At 41.3% G+C, this 20,272-nt stretch overlaps 1 protein-coding gene across 7 annotated transcripts in view; it reads right to left on the reverse strand.

The window, feature by feature from the left end:
- Nucleotides 1-1,976: 1,976 nt before the first annotated feature.
- The window catches only part of LOC101478180 (thyroid hormone receptor alpha), a 106,189-nt gene continuing 87,893 nt past the window's right edge, over nucleotides 1,977-20,272 (reverse strand). For all 7 annotated transcript variants that reach the window (XM_076882894.1, XM_076882896.1, XM_076882893.1 and 4 more), the window contains 5 exons: nucleotides 19,451-19,598; nucleotides 17,162-17,367; nucleotides 15,748-15,894; nucleotides 13,356-13,614; nucleotides 1,977-8,072 (listed from right to left, as the gene is read on the reverse strand). In XM_076882894.1, coding sequence (XP_076739009.1) covers nucleotides 7,822-8,072; nucleotides 13,356-13,614; nucleotides 15,748-15,894; nucleotides 17,162-17,367; nucleotides 19,451-19,598 — 1,011 coding nt within the window. In that variant the 3' untranslated portion in view covers nucleotides 1,977-7,821. The remainder of the gene's footprint in view (nucleotides 8,073-13,355; nucleotides 13,615-15,747; nucleotides 15,895-17,161; nucleotides 17,368-19,450; nucleotides 19,599-20,272) is intronic.

Genomic DNA, 20,272 nt, shown 5'->3' on the forward strand with positions numbered 1-20,272 from the left:
CTCTCTGTGTGCCATGATGCCAGCTGATGACTAATACCTCAAAGTTTGGCTTCATATTTCACCAGACACAACAAAATAAGTCTGCTTTTTTTTTTCCTGAAAAACAACACTGTCACAGTGACATATCTTATAACCTGAATAGAAACTGTAAGCATTTTATCACATTAACCATATACACTGCTACTTTTTTATCCAGTTCAGCTTATTATTTCTGGCATGTGAAGAGGCCAAAAGAGAGCGAGCGAAAGAAAAAAAACCTTTCAAGTGTCTCTTCCTTGCTCCTGTTCCTTATTTTTCCATGATCAAAATGATCGCTCCCAGTCCCTTCCTCTGGCACACAGCAGTACAATGAGGTATGAACAGTTGTATATATATCTTTCTTCTTCTTTTTTTGGTCTCTGTTTTATGATTTATCGTCATGTGTTTCTTTACACTTCTTTTTTGTATAGTGAGCTTTGTTCTCCATCAAAAGCTATATTATCGTTACAACATTGACACTTTTACATATGGCAGATGTATAGATTGCACGATTAACCTTAGCTGGAGGTTTGATAGATGCTGACATCAGGATGCGAATGTTTTTTTCTTATTTTTATTGACTCTAGCTTAACAAATGATACAGTTAAAGCAACTGTGGAGAGCACAAATCAGGTTCATTCACTTTCAGTTCCAACTGGACGATGGATTTGGCAACACTTTATCTTTTAAACAAGTTCAGAAATATTTTCACTGAGACGGTAACCTGGTTATTCACATTTCAGAGGTGTTATAAGGGACTGTACGTAAATTATTAATGAGGGGTGTGAAAGAAAAGATGTTTATATACAAATATAAATAATCCCCAAAAATGTAAATATATATAGAATTGAATAAAATAGTACACCTGAAACCATACATCTCTGTGTATTTGTTATTGGTATTTGTGGCCAAAGTATTAACTGTACTGATTACCTTCTGAGTAAAGAGCAAGGCCCAGCAAGGAATTCAATGACTTTTTCCACACCAATTATTTATGTACCTTGTCAAAGAAAATCTTTCATTGTATCAGCTTTTAGCAAAACTATTAAAATATGGTGTCAACACCAAATGGGCAGTAGACAGAGTGAAGTTAGCTCTAAGCTAGTAAGCTAATCTTTGGGCCCAACATTAGTTGTAAAATTGACATTAGCTCAAATTGACTATAGTATTTTTTAATCACCTACATCTATCAAATTAGCCCAACACCAAATTGCTGATAACTCAAGTATGACCAGCAAATAAAAGTATTATCATGAGTAAACCTCGGAACAGCAAGATTACAACATCATCAGCTAGCTAGCTAATTAGTGGTTTTACTTAGAATAATATTCAAGAGAGTTTGTCAGAGCAAGGATTAGTTTATCATTTATGTATTAAAATTAATTTAAGAATTGCAGGACGTTGCGGGCTGTCACCGGGTGAAATTATTTGCAAAGAAGGGACTGCGCTAAAAAGGTTTGTGTGACACTCTTCACAGTTTCACTACAGCTTAGCAAATAGTTAGCAAGTGGTTACAGAGTGCTAGCATCCACCAAAGTAATCCCGAGGAGGTTTTCGCTGCAGCGTCGTAAACCCTTAGATGACCAGTTTCACCTGGTGACAGTAAGCAACTTTCTGCTACCACTCTCCAACTGGTTGGGAAGAGATTTTTCACCTGCTGCCGGTGATTACCACAGGATCACAGACTAGTGTAGGCAAGCCTGAGCGTTTAGGAACTGACTTCACAGCAACTGCCAGCAAACTTCAGCAACTGTTCAGAGAAAATACATTTTTCCCGAACAACTTGTGATTGCCAGGCAGTCACTAACTGGTCTCTAAGCCTGTGTGACTGGGACAGTGGTATATTACGTTTTAGCGTATGAGAGGTTGCAGTAGTGACAAAATAAAAAAAGGTTAGAAGTAAGAAAAACGTACGATTTAAAACCTTAAAAAAAAAAGTATGAATCCAAAACACTGACTAGCTTGTCACACTAAACGTATATTTTTGAATAATGCAATTCATTCATTCTTATACAGCAATGTGAATTACAGTGCAAGCAGTACAGCTGCTAGATACAGCCAACTATGGTGCCAAATGCAATCGCCTGTTCCAAGAAGTTTCAATCGTATTTATTAATATGGCTTCTTTTTCAGTTGGCTAAACTGAAGATGAGCTGAACCCTGACCCATGGGTGATGTCTGAGCACTAGCTACCACTGCACCAATGATGGTCTGAAAGTGCATATACAGCCATATTCTCACAGTAAAGCATCAACACAGATAGACATTCACTTACCAAGAAAAATCAGATGCAAATAAAGACAAAAGTATCATTAAAAAAAACAAAAATTAAAAAGTTCCTCTATACCCAAAACATTCACTTCATCCCTTCCTTTAAATCACTCAAACGTTTTCAGTCATCACACGGTTCTTTCATAAACATACTAGTTTTTTCTTAAAACGACTCATCAGTAGCAGTCTGTCACAGGACGTGGCTCATGTCCACCTCCAAAGCTCAACGGCCCAAGAAAAAGCAGAACGACGAACACTTGGTGCACAACAAAAGCAACATCGAAAGCAACATGAGTGTGGGACTTCACATCGTGTCTTTAATTATACAATTTCAGTATTTTACATTCCACGTGTGGACATATTCCTGCAGGGATTGTCGTCTTTCTCCACCAGAGAGTGCTAGCATGAGCCGTAGCAGGTTTCTGGGAGAGGGTGTGGGAAAGGAAGGAGAGGCATATGGAGGAAACACCCGGGGGGGTTGGAGTTGGAAGGATGTGGAAAGGTGGATGCAAGGATGAGAGCTTACGGATGTTTTCCCTGGGTAAGTAATAAAAACAGTAGTATTTGTTAGCTTTGTGCCAGGCTGCAGCTGCAGAGCTTAGCATCAAGTTCACATTTGAGTTTATTGTAAACGTAATATAACCCTTCCTTTGATCTCAGAGGCAGACAGAGAAAGCAAACTGTAGTGATGGTGTGGAAAACATGGAGACTGTTATTCTACAGCTTGATTGGGATGTCGGGACATCAAGCGGACGGAGGTAGCCTACCTCTGAGTGGCCTCAATTATGTCCAACAATGCTACACTGCCACAAGAACACGTGTTTTTGACTCTATGGCTCACACAGGTGAAGGAATTTTCCATTCTGCCTCGCCTGCATAAGTGCACCAACTACTTGAGCCATGTCCAAGCAGACAGAACAAATCAGTTCTTTTATTCTGATTTCTTAATGTAAAATGATTTTTTGGTTTCTTTGTCTTGTCACTGAAGCACTCCATGCTATTAGTAACAGAGCTGTCACGCAAAAAACATGCATGGCTAAGGTACGGTCCTGTGCAGCTACTTCTCATTAGAGTTTAAAAACCCAACTGCTGAGATCAGACTTAAAGAGCTACCTGGACATGTCTGCTATGTGATGATGACTGTGGAAGGTGGGAAGGATGGTTGCTGTCTCTCCACTATGCTGGTGCAGCTGATCACGGCTGAAGGCAGTGTGCTCTGTGGTGCTGGTGTGCTGTGTTTTTTTTCTCTTTTTAAAGGACAGGAAGAGGATTTCCCCAGTGATCATTTGGCTGAGAAGGAGAGAGAGGGTGAGAGAAAGAGAGAGACAGAGAGGCCATGCTGCCAGCTCCAATCTAAATCACGAAGTTGACCTCAGTCTCAGACTTGGGGGGGATTCACCAAGAGGTTTGCAAAAAGCAAGTCAGCCATGAGTTGATGATCTCCACAAGGCATCTATAAAAATTATATGTATGCATCCACACAGGAAGTGCATCACTTTGAAGCTGAACGTTGGTGCTTAGCAGATGTTACCGATGGCCAACTAATATGGTAACCTTTGAATGTATTTACTGCAAATCATATGTCAATTACATTACCCTGTTATGCTTATTTAAAGCTCTGTTTCTTTATTACTTTAGCTGGTTCAAAAAACGTCCTTTGCTCGGTGTAACACTTTAGTTCATCCACTGCCTGAAACAAGCGATTCTACGCTCTCCTTCCCTCCCGATAAACAACTTGCTGTTTCTCTGGGATGAGCGACTTCTGACTCGCAGGATTACTTGTACATACACTCAACTCATTATTTGAAACTTCTCTGTTTAAACACAGTGACAGAATATAAGAAAACGCACATCAGGTCCAAAGTCTAACCCCAAGTCCAACGTATTAAAAACAACTGTACAGACATTGATTCTTGTGCTATATGAGCGGTCAGATTCACGATCTGATTGGAACTGGCAGCATAAACTCACCCACTGATAGCTCGAATGGCACATACAATAACTGTGTTGTGTTTGTGTATAAATATTTGCTCCTATATTGTGTATATTTGTACCACCTCTGTGAGGCACATGTACATGTGTGAATTAGAAAGCCAGCAGTACCCTGTCTGAGCCTTAGCCCGGTTGCAGCGTGGCTTTCATTCACAGTGATAGTGAGTGCAGTACAAACACAGCAGGTCTGGAGACGGCCGCTCTGACCTTGGACAGCTCAATCATCCTATTGCCGTGTGTGTGTGTGCGCAACTGTATCCCTGTATAAGCACGTTCTATTTAAATACCCTGCAACATAGATTGGTAACACTGAGAGTGGCAGCGTCGCGTCAGTCCTTGTTGGTTATATAAGATCATCAGGGAGGATATTGGGAATGCTACAGACTAGCAGGAAAGGGAAAGATTTAGGAGAGGTCATAGAGGAAAGGAGTTCAGGGCTTCTGAAGAATACAGGCATGGTTTTAGTGCAACAGAAAAAAAACCTGATAATCATTTGTAGAGGATGGCAGTGCGGGATATGGTTGGTGGAGATGGTCTCAGCAATGTTAAATTCATGATTTGAATTTCTGGGCCAGTGTTTTCCGTTTGTGCTTCAATGGCGAGGGAAGAATTCAGGGACGCATCGCCCGGTCCGTGTCTGCGTATGTTTGCTGGTGGCCTGAACTGCGTCACACTGCAACGGTCACACACACACTCGCCGTTTCCCTCGCTTCGGCCAGGACGAAAAGTCATATCCTCAGGCGGATTCTGCTGACTCAGTTGCTGTTTATTTACCTTCCAGTCACCACCCAGAAGAGTCTCTTGGGCTGATCCAACAGGGCTAAAAATCAACTGTGGTGCCAGTTTCCAGCTGTCACTGTGTCCTGACAGCTTCCTCCAAGTTCAATTGGCACACAGATCCAGATTCACAGATTCATGTCTGCAGTGTTGTCACTTTAGGTTCTTAAATAAAAATTAAAAATGACTCTTGATCCCAATTTTTTTGTGATAAAGTCTGAAAAAAAAAGGGGGGGGGGGGACTGAATTTCAGCTGTTGATCTCTGGCCCATGTAAAAGACACTCAGTGGGTCCATGCTTGCAAGTCCTTTGTGCACGGTGAGTACATATATCTGTATTTTTATATCTCTGTGCATGTTTATGTGTATGCGCTGCAGGTAGAGGGGGAGCTCCTTTTAAATGAGAGGTGAGGTAGAATCTGCCAGTTTCAGGCGGGACTTGAAATGGATACAGGCGATGGGGAGAAGCCTGAAGAGGTTTCCACAACCACCACCATGTGCTAGTGCTGAACCTAACACAAATCAGTGGAAAGCTGAGGGCGCGGACCATAGAGCAGGGGGATCCAATGGGATACTCAAACACTGACCCAAAGACACAGGAAGTGTGCACAACTCAGGAGGAGGAAGTGCTGATCACAAAACAACTGAGGTAATACATGTGATAATAACTAAATGGGTGTTTAATATGCATATGAGTATGTGAGGTAAAGACAACAGGAGGTATGTGTTGGAGAGGTATTCCAGCTGTGTATAAATATAAGCAGACGTCCTGTGTATGCTATATTTAGTATAAAAACAACGTCGCAATCAGCTTTTCTCTTCCTGGATGCTCAAGATGCCATGACTAAATCAGTGCTTTCTGAGGAACGGGGCTGGAGCTGGCCATTAGCCTTTCAGCAGCTAATTGCCAGTTCGGGTATAATGGAGGTAAAGATGATCCAAATCCACTGAATCCAATGAACAAGAAAAAAAAAGTATTATTTTTATTTTTTATTTTGGTAGATCATGAATGAAAAATACGTTTTAGAATAAATCTCCTTATAACTCCTTGCTGCTACTGTTGACATGGAAATGATAAAAACAACATCCTATAACTCCTGAAGAAGCAATAAAGTAATAGTGACTGATATTCTGGGAAACAGGATTTCTTTCTTTGCTTTCTTACTTTGGTAAAAATAACACAATTTCCAAATCTGTCCTTTAAAAAATAAACTACAGCCAATAAAAACACTAACTTAGCACAAAACAGGAAATAATAAAACATCTGGCTTTAAACATTCCAACAAACAACAACAACTAAGCTAAACATAAAAAAAAAAATCATCCACAGCCACCGCCGTGCTATGAATCCTGGGATAGGCTGGGCAACAAAGGATACACCCGACAAATCCTTCAAATCTGGGGAAAAGGAGGACGCATTTGTGGGCCGCATTTGGAGCAGCCCTCGAATTGGGACAGCCTTCATCGCCTGGCAGTGACGATGCTATGCTAGCATAGCTTAGCATAGCTTAACATAGCTATGCTAAGCTAAGCAGTCGCTAGCGTTAGCTTCAAATACAGCATAAGAATGGAATCAAACTTTATATTTAAGTCACAGCAAGAAAGAAAGTAAACCTGTTTCCAAGAATATCAAACCATGTCAGTAAACAAGGAGAATTTACTGCACAAAGATGGATATCAAATCCACTAAAGCAAAACGCTTAGTGATCACAGAAAGCACCGTGATGTTCATGACATCTTGTAACCTCTGATGCACTACAGTAATTAATACCTATGGGTTCAGTGTCCCAGGCATGGATTAAGCCCAGTTCCACACTTGAAGGAAAATTCAATGAAGATTTCAACTGAAAACAAAGTTTTTAGTGTTTTTTTAGACTGGGTTTAGTCTCTGCTCAGGAAACAGAGCGATACCATCTCGTGTCTGCAGTTATAAGACATATCTGTATATAAATAAGGGCTTCATACAAAGTTTTCTCACTGTAGCTTGCATATGGTTTGACTAAATATTACACGAGTCTGTGTTTTCTAATCAGAAAGGTAATATTGTTTGAGGTAATATTGTAGGGGTGTCTTTTGTGCATGTACACCATGTGCCTGTGTATACACGAGAGAGAGAGAGGTCAGTACGTGAGGGAGGTAGGTCAACAAAGACTCACGGGGCCTTGGCAGGTTGAGGGCTAGGCTGCGGACAGAGGATGACTTTGCAGTTAAGGAGATGCGAGGGAGGTGTAGGGATTGAAAGAGAAGCTAATGATCAGGTCCCAGAGATTAAAACAAAACAAAACAAAACAAAACAAAAAAAGCACTTATCTGAGGTGATAGGTGGCTGTGCAGCTAGTAGAAACATAACCAAGCCCCTCAGTTTGCATTAGTCAGGAGCAGTACAGCTGTGTATCCATGGGGGTGCAAAAAGAGGCAATGCAATTGTTTGCATATAAATACACTTTTTATGGTGTATGAATGTGTGAATAGCTATGTAAGTATTTACACTGCTTGTACTTTGTGTGTGTGCCTAGTGAGACTGATTGCATTCCTCTGATAATATTGATGTGTGCTTGCTGGTGGTGGATGTTGTAGTTGCTTGACAAATCAAAAAAACAAAACAAAACAAAAAAACACACACAAAGGGGCAACAAAAGAAATTTACAGAGTGTGTTCTCCATGAAGAGAAAAAAAAAATCCAGTTTTTCGTCCTCGCTTGTCCTTCAGCCAAACTTCCTCTCAAAGCCACCACAAAAGTGTTCTTTCTGAGGGTGATGTACAGTTACACTTCCTGGTCCTCGAACACCTCCAGGAAGAGCGGGGGAAACAGTTCATTGGGACACTCGACCTTCATGTGAAGGAAACGGCTGGCGTGGCAAGCCCCGATCATGCGCAGGTCTGTCACCTTCATCAGCAGCTTGGGCCAAAAATGGGGAATGTTGTGCTTGCGGTAGTTTATATAGTGCTCGAACGCCAGAAGGTAAGCCTCTTGGCACTGCTCAATCTTCTCCACGCTGGTCAGCCCTGAACGGTCTGCAGGCAATAAAGAACAAAGGAACAATTACATGGGAAATGTGCCCTCCGCTGCCTGGTTCCTTTTAAAACAGGAGAAAGATTGCAAATTGAAATGCTGCATACATTTTTCTTGGAGAGGGCAGAATAAGTGATGTGACAGTGTGTACTGGAAACAGAGACTCTGAACAGAACATCGTATTTATATATAACTTCTATAAATGAAGCTGTTGGTTTATTGAAAGTAGTATAAAGGATTATTTTGATAGTCAACTAGTCACAGATTATTTTTGTGATTAGTCAACTAATCATGCATCCATTGGAGGTAAAACGTACAGCTTATTGCACCAGCAGCATCTGCTCTTATATAACTATCATTAGCTTACAGCTTTAAGTGTTTAAGGTATGTGCTAACTAAAAATAAAGACAAGATGATAGTTTATTGAACTTTTAATGAAATTTGCAGATTGTCTCGGTGGAGTTTAATAAACTCAGCCGTCTGCTCCTTGCTATCTAAAATATAACAGCAGACTGGAGTAAATTCTCTACCAAATTCTGTTTAATCATTTGTCTGCTTGACGTTTATTCAGCTGTGTAAAAACTATAACTTTAATCACAGCCAAACCGATTTACTCAGGAAAAAATAAAACACTGAAAAACGCCAAATAATAAAATTTTTAAGTCTGAAATGATGTGCAGGGAGTTTGCTGTTCTCGGCTCTAGTGACCCCGGTCAGCTATATATTTTTGCACATGTCGAGGAGCGTGTCAGGCTACATTTCACTGTGTGTTATACTTGTATAACTATGCATGTGACAAATAAAGAACCTTGAACCTTGAACCTATAGAGCTGAGGGTAACAAACGTTTCCGAAAACGTTGGAACACTTTTGCAAGTATATGATGTCTCGATAAACAGAGCAGATATTTGAAGTTTACACAGCTACATTCTCACCTGAAAATATCTTAAAAGTTTATTTTGTGACCCAGAAAGAGTAATCAGAGTATTATTAAAATAAATAGCTGCTACCATTGTTGCCAGCTGGAATTAGCTGGGCTGCGCTATGAATTCTGGGATAGGTTGGGCCACGAAGAATACACCCAACCAATCTTTCCATTCTGGGGATAAGGAGGACACATTTGTCGGCCACATTTGGAGGAGTCTTTGAATTTGGACATCCTTCGCCACACCACTGTGACGTAATCGGCCTCCGAAGGATGCGGCCCCTATTGTAGCACAGCTACAATACCGGACACGCATTCCTGCCATCTTCTGTTTCAGTCTGTTATAAAACTCTTAAATCCTACTACTTATTCCTGTGTCTTTCAGGATCTTGCAAAGCTTCAAACGACGCATCAACTATTAAAGTAGTTGTCAACGATTTTGATAGTCGACAAACCTAACTGAAAGTGGCAAAAGTGTGGCAGTTCAAACACTGGAACTGCGTGTTTGCAACCAGAGAATTAGCACCCATCAGCTACAAGGGAAAAAAGCCCAATATTCACAATTTGGAAAAAAGCTGCTGTGTTCAGTATCTTTACCCCTAAAAATATCTCAAATGTACTCAGAAGCAAACACACCCTGACAGAATTCCAGCAGCAGCATGTCCATAAATAAGCTGCCTTAGGTCATCCTAGGTCTTGGAGAGATTCCAGGACCTTGAATGACCTGCAGGATCTGCTCTTCTGATCTGCAGTGATGCACAGTGCTTTGCTTTCCAACTATCAATCATGCCGATACTGTCTGTCCCTCCCTTGTAGTGTTGTTCAGATATTATTCTGAGTGTATCACTGCACACTAGTTACATCATTTCAACTATGAAACAGAGAATTAGAGATTTATGAGAAACTATTATTGCATTTTATTTTATAGCAGATGGTTTTGTGAATAAGCATCTAATATAATCAATGTTAAGGTTCAGTGTTGGGAAGGTTACTTTTAAAATGTATTCCATTACAGAATACAGAATACATGCCCCAAAATGTATTCTGTAACGTATTCCGTTACGTTACTCAATGACAGTAACGTATTCTGAATACTTTGGATTACTTAATATATTATCATGCTTTTTGCAACAACGTGAATGTACTATTGCTGTGTGATTTATTACTATTACTGAAGGTCCGCGACTCCGAACTGTAGTAAAGGGACCTCTGACTAATACGGGGTCCCTGTCGGCTCGTAGCCGAAAAATAGCTTTACTTTGTTGTGTGGGTCAACTTTTCTTGCGAGAGACAGAGACAGGCGTTGAAAGGCTGCTCCAACGGAGCTTATTGTTTTCGGAGGAAAACACGAACACGGCGTACAGTCGAGTCTTAATAGCTTACTTACAACTGGGCTCGTCAGGCACTCTTCTTGGCTGCAGTGGTTATTATTATATTTACATGCTTCCAGCTCCCGTTTTTCCTCGATGACAACTCGTACCTTTCCACTCCCCTTTTTCTCCCTCCTCGCGCTCACAGACCCATAACGTGTATGGCAGTGCATTCTCCCTGCAGCACGGACTACACTGCCCATGATGCTACATTCTTTAGAGCTATGCTTGTAGCATTCTGCCTGTTAGCTTAGCACAACAACAACGAAAAGGCGCTCTCTCACCCAGGAAACACACAGTCGCAGAGAGAGAGAGCGTCGCCCTGTAACCATGGCAACCGTAACGCTGCCGCCTGGAACAACAGACCGTAGCTGTCAAACAAAACCCAAACAGTCCTGACCCGCGACAAAATGAAACAGGAAAGTACCGCAGTGTAATCCATTTATTTCAACAAAGTAACTGTATTCTAAATACCACCTTTTTAAACGGTAACCGTAACGGAATACAGTTACTCATATTTTGTATTCTAAATACGTAACGGCGGTACATGTATTCCGTTACTCCCCAACACTGTTAAGGTTGCATCTGGGTGTCTTTTACTTCACACTTTGAAGAAATCCACCTCAAGTGGGGCTTTCTGGCCCAGCTTCAGAGACAGTGACTGTCTAGGAATTAGGGCTGTGTGGTGATGGGATTAAAAGCAGATTAGACAAGATTATTCCCATTCAGGTTGTTTAGGGAGTGTGGGAATTTAGTTAATGTGTTTTTCCCTTTTCCATCAGTGTGCAAATAAAGCCGGTGTGATCAGCTTTATGTCTGTGGTTAAAGTCCGTCAAACTGTAGGTACCATGGTAGACTTTTAGCATTAGAGCAGAACTAAAACTACAGGGCCAGTCCCATGGTGGGGTTTTTTCCACTACAAATGATTGAAAAATGGGAAGCAAATAACTTCCTTACAAATATCTTTAAATGGCAATGAGCAAGCTCCACCTGCACCAGTGTAAGGACTGACCATGAACGCACTGGAAACTGCAAAGTTGCCTAATTGCCATCGTTCTGGGACACAAAAGAATGTTGTCAGAAAGTTCCTTACAGAGTGGAAGAACAGAAGTCTGCTATTCTTTCCAGCTATCTCCCGTTTAACGACTGAAAACAATTGAAAATGTGATTTCTGTCAGGAGGGCACTCTGCCCTTCTATGTAATTATATAGAGAGACTAAAGGAGAAGCAGCAGCAAGACCCACCACAGAAAACAACAGGCAGTCAACTCCATTATTTACAGTGCATGCAGAAAGTAAGTATTCCTGTTACTTGTTCCACATTTTGCCATGTTATGTACACCCTGTTTTCCCTGATCGTCTGTTAGATGTTTCTACAACTTGATTGGAGTCCACCTGTGGTAAAGTCAGTTGATTAAACATGATCTGAAAAGATCACAAACCAAGCCATGAAGTCCAAGGAATTATCTGAGACAAGATCGTATTGAGGCACAGATTTAGGGAAGGGTACAGAAAAATTTCAGAAGCATTGAAAGTCCCAATGAGCAAAGTGGCCTCGTCATCCATAAATAGAAAAAGTTTGGAACCACCAGGACTCTCCCTAGAGCTGGCCATTCGGCCAATCTGAGCGATCAGGGTAGAAGGGCCTTAGAGATGACCAAGAACCCAATGGTCGTTCAGCGTGACCACAGAGCTCCAGGATTGCTCTGTGGAGAGAGGAGGACCTTTCAGAAGGCCAACCATTTCTGCAGCACTCCATCAATAAGGCCTGTTTGGTAGAGTGGCCAGATGGAAGCCACTCCTCAGTGAAAGGCACATGACAGCCCGCCTGGAGGTTGACAAAAGACACCTCCAAGACAACGAGAAAATGCTCTCGTCTAATGAAACAAAGATTGAACTGTTTGGCCTGAACGCCAAGCATTGTGTTCGAGGAAACCCGGCGCCGCTCATCACCAATAGCATCCCCACAGTGAAGCATGGTGGTGGAAGCATCATGCTGTTGGGATGTTTTTGGCAGCAGGCAGAAAAAGATAAATGCAGCAATGTACAGAGACATCCTCGATGATAACCTGCTCCAGAGTCTCTGAACCTCAGACTTTCAACAGGACAATGACCCTGAGCACATAGCTTAGATAACAAAGGGGGGCTTTGGGACTACTATGTGAATGTCCTTGAGTGGCCCAATCAGAGTACAGACTTGAAGCTGACTGAAGATCTGTGGAGGGATCTGAAAATAGCTGTGCAGTGATCAGTGATACTCCCCATTTAATCTGATGGAGTTAGAGACACTCTGCAAAAGAAAATGCCCCAAAATGTGCTTAAACGAAGTACTGAACAAAGGCTGTGAATACTTATGTACATATTTTAGCTTTTTGTTTTTAATAATTTGCTAAATTAATCTGTAAAAAAGATAAAATGTGGAACATTTGAAGCACTAAATAATTTACACTAAAACTGTACAAGCAATACAAAAGAGCCAGGTGGAGTGGGGTTGCAAAGTGGCATGCAGAAGCATACAGCAACTATAATCCTGAGGTTGACTTCGTAGACGGTCAGAACCACCACACCTGAGATTTAACATCAAGTAATGTTATTAATGTTTTTTTAAACCTACCAAACCATAAAATTAAAAAAGAGAAGACAAATCAATCCTGCTATTATTGGCTGATTTGTACTCAGTGAGTGGAGCAATTTCATTGTGTGATGTAGCAACAGTGACTTAGTTTCCAACATAGTGTCGCATTAATGTGAAAAAAAAATCATTGTTGTTTTGTTTTGAAACATGTTTCAGGGAAAAAGAAATTGTGTTCTTTCATAAGACCACAAAAGACAAAAAATCCTCACTTGTTGGTTCATATATGAATATATTTTCAGTGTAAAGATTGTGGTGGGAATACAACCTGAAATCTAACAAAACCAGTGTCGAATGACAAACATCACATCTTTTCTCTTAAACAGATTTTAGACGATGGTAACAATATTCGTTTTTCACCTGAGCTCATGAGCAGCACCGCCTGCATCAGCGCCACCTCCGAGTCATCCAGATTAAATTGTGCTAGACTCTTGCCCAGATCAAAGATGGCGTCCGACACCACGCCCAGCCCGCCGTTCTTCAGCTGCTCGCGTTTCACAGCCATCTCGCCGTTTAGAGTAAGAGTCTCGCTGTCGGGATCGTAGCGCACAGCAGCACGCAGTGACATGATCTCCATGCAGCAGCCTTTCAGCAGGATGATCTGGTCCTCACAAGGCAGCTGGGAAACAAGATTTGAGCTTGTCAGGAAATGAGACAATGCTGAACTTCAATCAGAAAAGTCTGTCCTGGAAGTCAACAGTTGTGTTTGTTTTCTAAACTATTGAGACATTGATGATATAATAGTAACTAAAAGCTAGCTAGCAATTTGTTACAAAAATAAAGTTACACCAACTGCAATGATCTTTTCAGTTTTTATTTACATTGACACAGTGTCCCGACTCTTTCACAATAACAAACAGAAACACACAGTGAAATGGATTAGGACTGCTTTTCCTCCACCCCATTATAAGAGTTGAAGGGTTATAATATTCTAGTCACAACAAGTCCTTTGCCAGGCTTTATGTAACCAGGAAGCCCCTACAATATACATGATGAGTGCACTCAGTTAGGTGGGAAGACATGCGATGGCACTTGCTCACAGATCGTTTGCACAGAGAGCAAAGCAATATCAGTAAGTGGTGAGTCACCACTTAATACAGAGAGAGAGGGAGACAGCGGTGGGGGTGTGGGGTGGATTAGTCGGTGTAATCCCAGCTGACACGCAGCAGGACAAAAGCTTCAGATGGAGGAAGTTCCCAATCAAAAGACCCAGCTTAGGTTAACGAGCTTGTTAGTGTTTTAACGGCGAGCTACGCTCACAGTCTGCCTTTAAACATTACCGTGAAACCAGAGTATGCACACGTGTAGTTTAGATAACAATGTTAAATCATTTATAGCCGTCTAAATTCAAAGTGGAAATCAGAATTTAAAGAAATGACAATAAAGAAACTCACAGTGTTAATTTCAGTAAAAGTGGAAGCTCGAGAGAGCGACACATTTTTAAAGCCGCTGGATTGAATTGTTCTTGTCTTTGAAGTAGACGGGCTATATTTAGGTACTGTGTGAGCTGACATTTTGGGAAAAGATATAAAAGACTGAAATGGGGGTTTGGAAACCTTTCCTGGGGCACAGAGTAAGAAATCAGACTGCTGCTGATGTTTCTCTTAAAACTTGTCTCTTACTGAATGCAGCATAAACTTAAACAATACTATCGCAGATTTTTAGAAGCCTCTTCAGTTAAATGTTGCACATTATTTACTGAGGTTCTTTAATCTGTACTGCTAACTGATCTTGTTACCCGACTTTCATGTTAAGAGTAATTTCTGTTGATGACAGCTGGGGTCACCCAAAAGTTCATGATATCCAAGCCAGAAGACAACACACTGGGCCAGCTGAAGGAAAGTTAAGTTGAAGAGTTGCCATTGTGACACATTGGAGGAGATCCAGCATATAATGCAAAGGCACAACTGCAAGGGACAGAACGGGACTTCCAGGCAGTGATCTAGAAATAGCAGCAGAAGTGGAAGCAGTCCAGAGCTGCACGAGAACATGACCTTCACGGTAAAATGATTTTGATGGCAGGCAACAGTTTGATGGCACAGGTTGCCTGGTGGGAAGCGACCTGTCGGCAAACAAACGCAAACACGTTGCAGTCAATCGGAGGCAGGCTGTGCTGATGACTGCAACTCGTCTGCATCTCTTTTCAATAAGAGATTTGACTCAGCTGGTTGTATTCTGCTTATATTCCTACATAAAAGCAATACTGATAAGAGTCTATGTGATTTACTGTTAAATTGCAGTCTTGCAGCAAATATGTCACAATTTAAAGAGAAATATCTGATTTTTTTCTTTGATGAGGTTCTGTCTGGACTGGAATGTACGCCACTAATGTGAAATTTTGTGTAATTGAAACTTTTGTGTATATAAACAGCAACAGTTTTGCGATTATCCCAACTCTGTCATCACGAACAGATTGCATGCTAACTTAATCCTGTTCAGCTGCAAACTGATAGCAGACGAAATCCATCTTACAGCTAATGTTTCATATTAAAGATATCCACATAAAAAGCAGATTTGTTTTATTGTACTATAAATCTAGTCCTGTGTAAGCGGGATGTGAAGAAAAGTTCGAGTCTGTCTGGAGCACACACACAGCATCCAAGGCAGAGGATTCTGACTTGTGAAGTTATCACTGCATAAAAGGCGAGAGTGATCGGAAAGTTGGAAAACTGACGTGATGTGCAAGCAGAATCAAAGACTGAAGATAAATACAAAACAAAGAGTGATGTAAAGCCCCACGCATACCACATACCTCTGAAAACATGGGCAGTTTCTTGGCAAAGTCGACGACGCGAGTGATGGCAGGGGTCATTATCTTGGTGAACTCGCTGAAGACTTCCAGATCCACCTTATCTCCGTCTGAAGTGGGCATCATAGGACCCTGGCCAATATCATCGGGCTAGAAAGGAGACATTGTTCAACTATTAAATACCACAAGAAATATCTGCTGAATGAGGCGCTTAACGCCCGGCCTGTGGGTTGATTCTCTTTGCAGAGGAGGCGTATCAAAGAAGCTCAAGGAAAAATGGAGTCGGTTTAGGAGATTACAGCTTTAGAAGAACACGATGTAATATAAATGTAAATGCAGCATATACAATGTTACGTTATGATGTTACAAAACGGAAACAAATATTTAAAACTGCATGTTTCTGGTCTTTGATGCCAACTGTTCAGCGGTGTGTGCAAGATGCAAATCACATCACAGTCGTTGCATTGTTTTAGTTTAAGCACATGAATGTTCGCTCTTTTGTAATATGAGCACAATGCCTAAGAAATTATTTCCAGTTGCTGGCGAACGCTACATAAATAAAAGTGAGCTGAATCGAACTGTAACCTGAAGACTGTTAAAAACTTTAAAGCCGTCTTTACCTTCATGGAACTGTTGCCTGGTAACAAACATCTGACCTTTGCGTCAAGGTAACCTTTTGAGGTTTAAAGCACGTGCGCCTGCACGTTACACTGATCACATGGGACGCCACAGAGCAAGCTGGCCATGATGAAAAGGAGAGCTCTCAAAACGGCTTCTTTTGAAATGAAAAGAAGTCGCCTTCTTTTATGTTGATGTTTGATATCTGAAGTGGAACTGACTTTCAAGGCGCTGTTGAATTCTGGAATAACGAGCTACATGAAAGAAGGAAGGAGCTGTTGCGAGGACCAAACAGCAGCCCGATTCAAATGCCCAGATCTGTGTTATGTAATTTTTTTTGCAGTTTCTGCTGCGTTTTCATAATCTAAGATGATGCTTTATACTTTTTCCATCTCTGTTGCTGTATAATTTACATTTTTGCTTTCTATAATCTTCATATTTGTTATCTCTAAAGCACCTTGGGTGTGCAGGCAGTCATTATTGGACCGTTTGGAAGTTTTTTTTCCTGCACAGGATCCTTCTCGGTCACATTGAATAGATCTGTGTGTAATAAATACATTTTTGCATGACGCAAAAGAGCGATTGTTGGCAATTAAGGTGCAAACGGCACCTCGGTTTCCTCCACGGGCTGTGTGCCACAGCCACGGCTGACACAGACGAACAGCGTGATGTAAAACTCTGCAAAGCTTTACATCACTTTTTATAGCAGTGTCATGTTCAGTTCTCTGAAAAGATTTCTATTCTAGTTTATGCAACAGTGCTCAGCCTAAAGGCGATGTCCACTCAACTAAAAGCCTACCAGGAATTTGCGCTTCTGTTTCCAGCTGGAGCCCTGGGCGTTGGTGTGCCGGTGGGCTTCGGTCACCATCCTGATCAGCTCCCACTCTGCGGTGTCTGGCTCTGGCCTCGTCTGTAGCATCCGCATCATTTCCTCTTTCTTCCTCTTCTCGCGATTCTCCTCGATCAGACGGCGCTTGGCCACGCGCTTTGAGTCATCCAACACCACTATCAGACAGGGACAGGGGCAGGAAGGACACAGTAACATGGAATTGTTCTTTTTTCTGTGGGAGATGAGTCTTTATGGAAAGCCTGCCAGTTTAGTCAAAAATAGGCACAGTGAACATGCATTATTGGACCGAGGAGCTCTGATACGTTTGTCTACAGCTGAGCTGGAAACCTTTCCAATGCAGTAGCTGTTGATCGTAGGTTTTACACTGAAAGGACTTTGCTAATAGGCTAATTATGCACTACGCCTGGATGACTCTTTCACCGAGTGCCTATAATCACAGCTCTCTTCCAACATGAGTACTCTGTGCACATTCAGAGTCAGTAATAATCAATCCCTTCCTGTAAGGACACGGGCTAAATCAGTTTTAGCAAACGTGTTCCAAACATGACAACAGAAGCGGAGAATAATCACAAATAGATGTTACTTCTGTTGCATAACACTTTGTAGTAAAATCCTATATATGCTGCTGTATAAAGGCACAAACAGCTTGCATACAAGGTTGCACAGATGATATCCTGGTTACGCACTCAGTGCTAATAAAAGCACCTACTTTTGTGTACACTGCCATCCTCGTGCTTGCAAGGAGCTCTGGTGACACTGAGTGTGTTTATCAGACGTGACTGAAGTCTCCTCCTCTGCTAATCCACTGCAGTAAATGGCTTACAAATTTAAAGCACTAATGCTGCTAAAGCAAATACTAAAACAAACAAAGTAAATATGCTACAAATATTCTGAATGTGTGTGCGAGGTTTTTTTTAAACATCCTGGGAAAAACAAACCCTTCCCTAGATCCACACAAGCAGATGCACTTGCAAAGATGCTGATGAGCATGTGAGAGTTCCCCATTATTCATCACTCTAACTAGTTAGACTGCAACGTTGTGCAGAAATCTGTGTGAACACCCAGTAACACGTTTTTGGCAAATTTTGAAAGGGTGTACTGTTCATCTCAAATTAGAGTCCAGTACAAAGTTTTTATGTGAGAACAAAAGGCTCAGGCTACCCACGCATGCACGGGTTTCACGCTTCGATGCTCTTGCCTCTCACTTACTTTGAATGGGGCTGTGGATCCATCGTTCTGTTTTGTTTGTGATGAATATTTCCCTCTCTGTGCTTGAGGATAAGGATGACTGATTGTTGTAGTTGTATGCGAACAACGCTAGATGCCGATAGCTAGCTTAGCTCATGCTAATCAAAGCTCCGTTAGCTTGTTTTATGAAGGATTTTTACAGATGCTATAGATGATTATGCCAGCACAGCTTCAGGCACAGCTACTGCCAAACACTGTAACAATGTGCACTGCTCACGTGGGCCGAAAAAGATAAAGCCAACACAAAAGTAGCAAAAACTACTGCATAGCTTCACTTTACATAAAAATGACACAGTGCATGATTTCTTTCTTCTTCTTCTGTTTTTTTAATCAATCCATCTGGATGCTGAGATTGGTGCAGGGGTTTGACAGGTGTCACAAATCAGGGAGCTAACTCTAGCCTCTGAACTGGACCTCTTCACCCTGTTTGTGCTCCTGCTGTCTTTTGGAACATTTTAGTGGAATTAACTGAGCAACAATTTGACTCTCTGTGAGGTAACACAGCGAACATTTTGATTTTGATGAGTAAAATTGTAGTATTTTTATCACTTTATTACTCAGCACTGGTTAGCAGCTATCAGCACTTGTACATTTGATGAATGCCCGTAGCTAAGCACACTTGCAGGCATTATCAGATTAACAACTAATCACCTTCTCTTCTAAATAGAGTAACTTCTGGCTCTAAAAGTCCAACACAGCAGATAAAACTGAGAAGTTACAATCAACTAGCACCGTAACTGCCAGACACAATCTATTTTACTTTTTTACTTCTATGTGAAATATTTATTTTTACTAGTTACTAGTTGTAATTTTTTTGTTTTACTTTTCTGTTGTGCTTTCTAGTGTGAGTTACTTTCTCTGCACAGCACCTTCAATCTGCCTTTGTGTAAGAAGGCTGCTTTTTAAATAAATGAACCTCGGTGAACTAAAAATCATTACCTTTTCTCTAAAATCTATGACGAGCTTAAAAACAAACAAAAAAAAACTCACAGTCCATGGCCATGCCCACAGAGATGCATTTCTTAAAGCGGCACAGCTGGCACTGGTTGCGCGTGATCTTGTCGATGATGCAGCAACCTTCATATTTACAGGAGTAGGACGGATGGAGATTCTTCTGGATGGTCCGACGGAAAAAACCCTGAGGAGAAGGAAAGGGGAACAGGTGTCTTCCTGTTAAAAGGGAGTTTTTTCTTCCCACTTTCACCAAAGTGCTTGCTCATAGGGAGTCAATATGATTGTTGGGTTTTTCTCTGCATGTATTATTGTAGTTTCTACCTTACAGCATAAAGCGCCTTAAGGTGACTGTTGCTGTTATTGGGGCTGTATAAATAAAAATGAATTGAACTGTTGTGAAAATTAAATCCACCAATTAAATGTTCTTGTGTTCTGATTACAATAAAACAAGTTCATTAAATGAGTCACATCACAAGGCATGTTGGTGACTGTGAGCCAAGATCCTGCTTGCCAAAAATCGTGAAGTAATGAACTGATGGCATGACTGAACATCTCTCGCAAGCTTTACACGAGACGGTTCGATTGGAATAACACAGCAGACGTGGTTTACAAAGACCTGGTTTGAACCAAAAGTGGAGCGAGGTAGGAAGTGTTACTCTGTTATTTGAAAGTTAAGTGAATACGAAACAAGTGTTTCTGCCTGAGGAAACACATTTAAATTTAAATGTTGCTTCCCTGTGAGTGTGTTATATTGAGAATAACTGCAGCCAGTTTGAGGGGCTGCTGCCAGTCCTCAGATAATAGATCAGTTCTCAGCACCTCTGTGCCAGCCATCAAGGAGTCTGCTGGCAACTCACT

Source organism: Maylandia zebra, linkage group LG4, assembly GCF_041146795.1.
Source record: "Maylandia zebra isolate NMK-2024a linkage group LG4, Mzebra_GT3a, whole genome shotgun sequence".
Taxonomy (NCBI): Eukaryota; Metazoa; Chordata; class Actinopteri; order Cichliformes; family Cichlidae; genus Maylandia; species Maylandia zebra.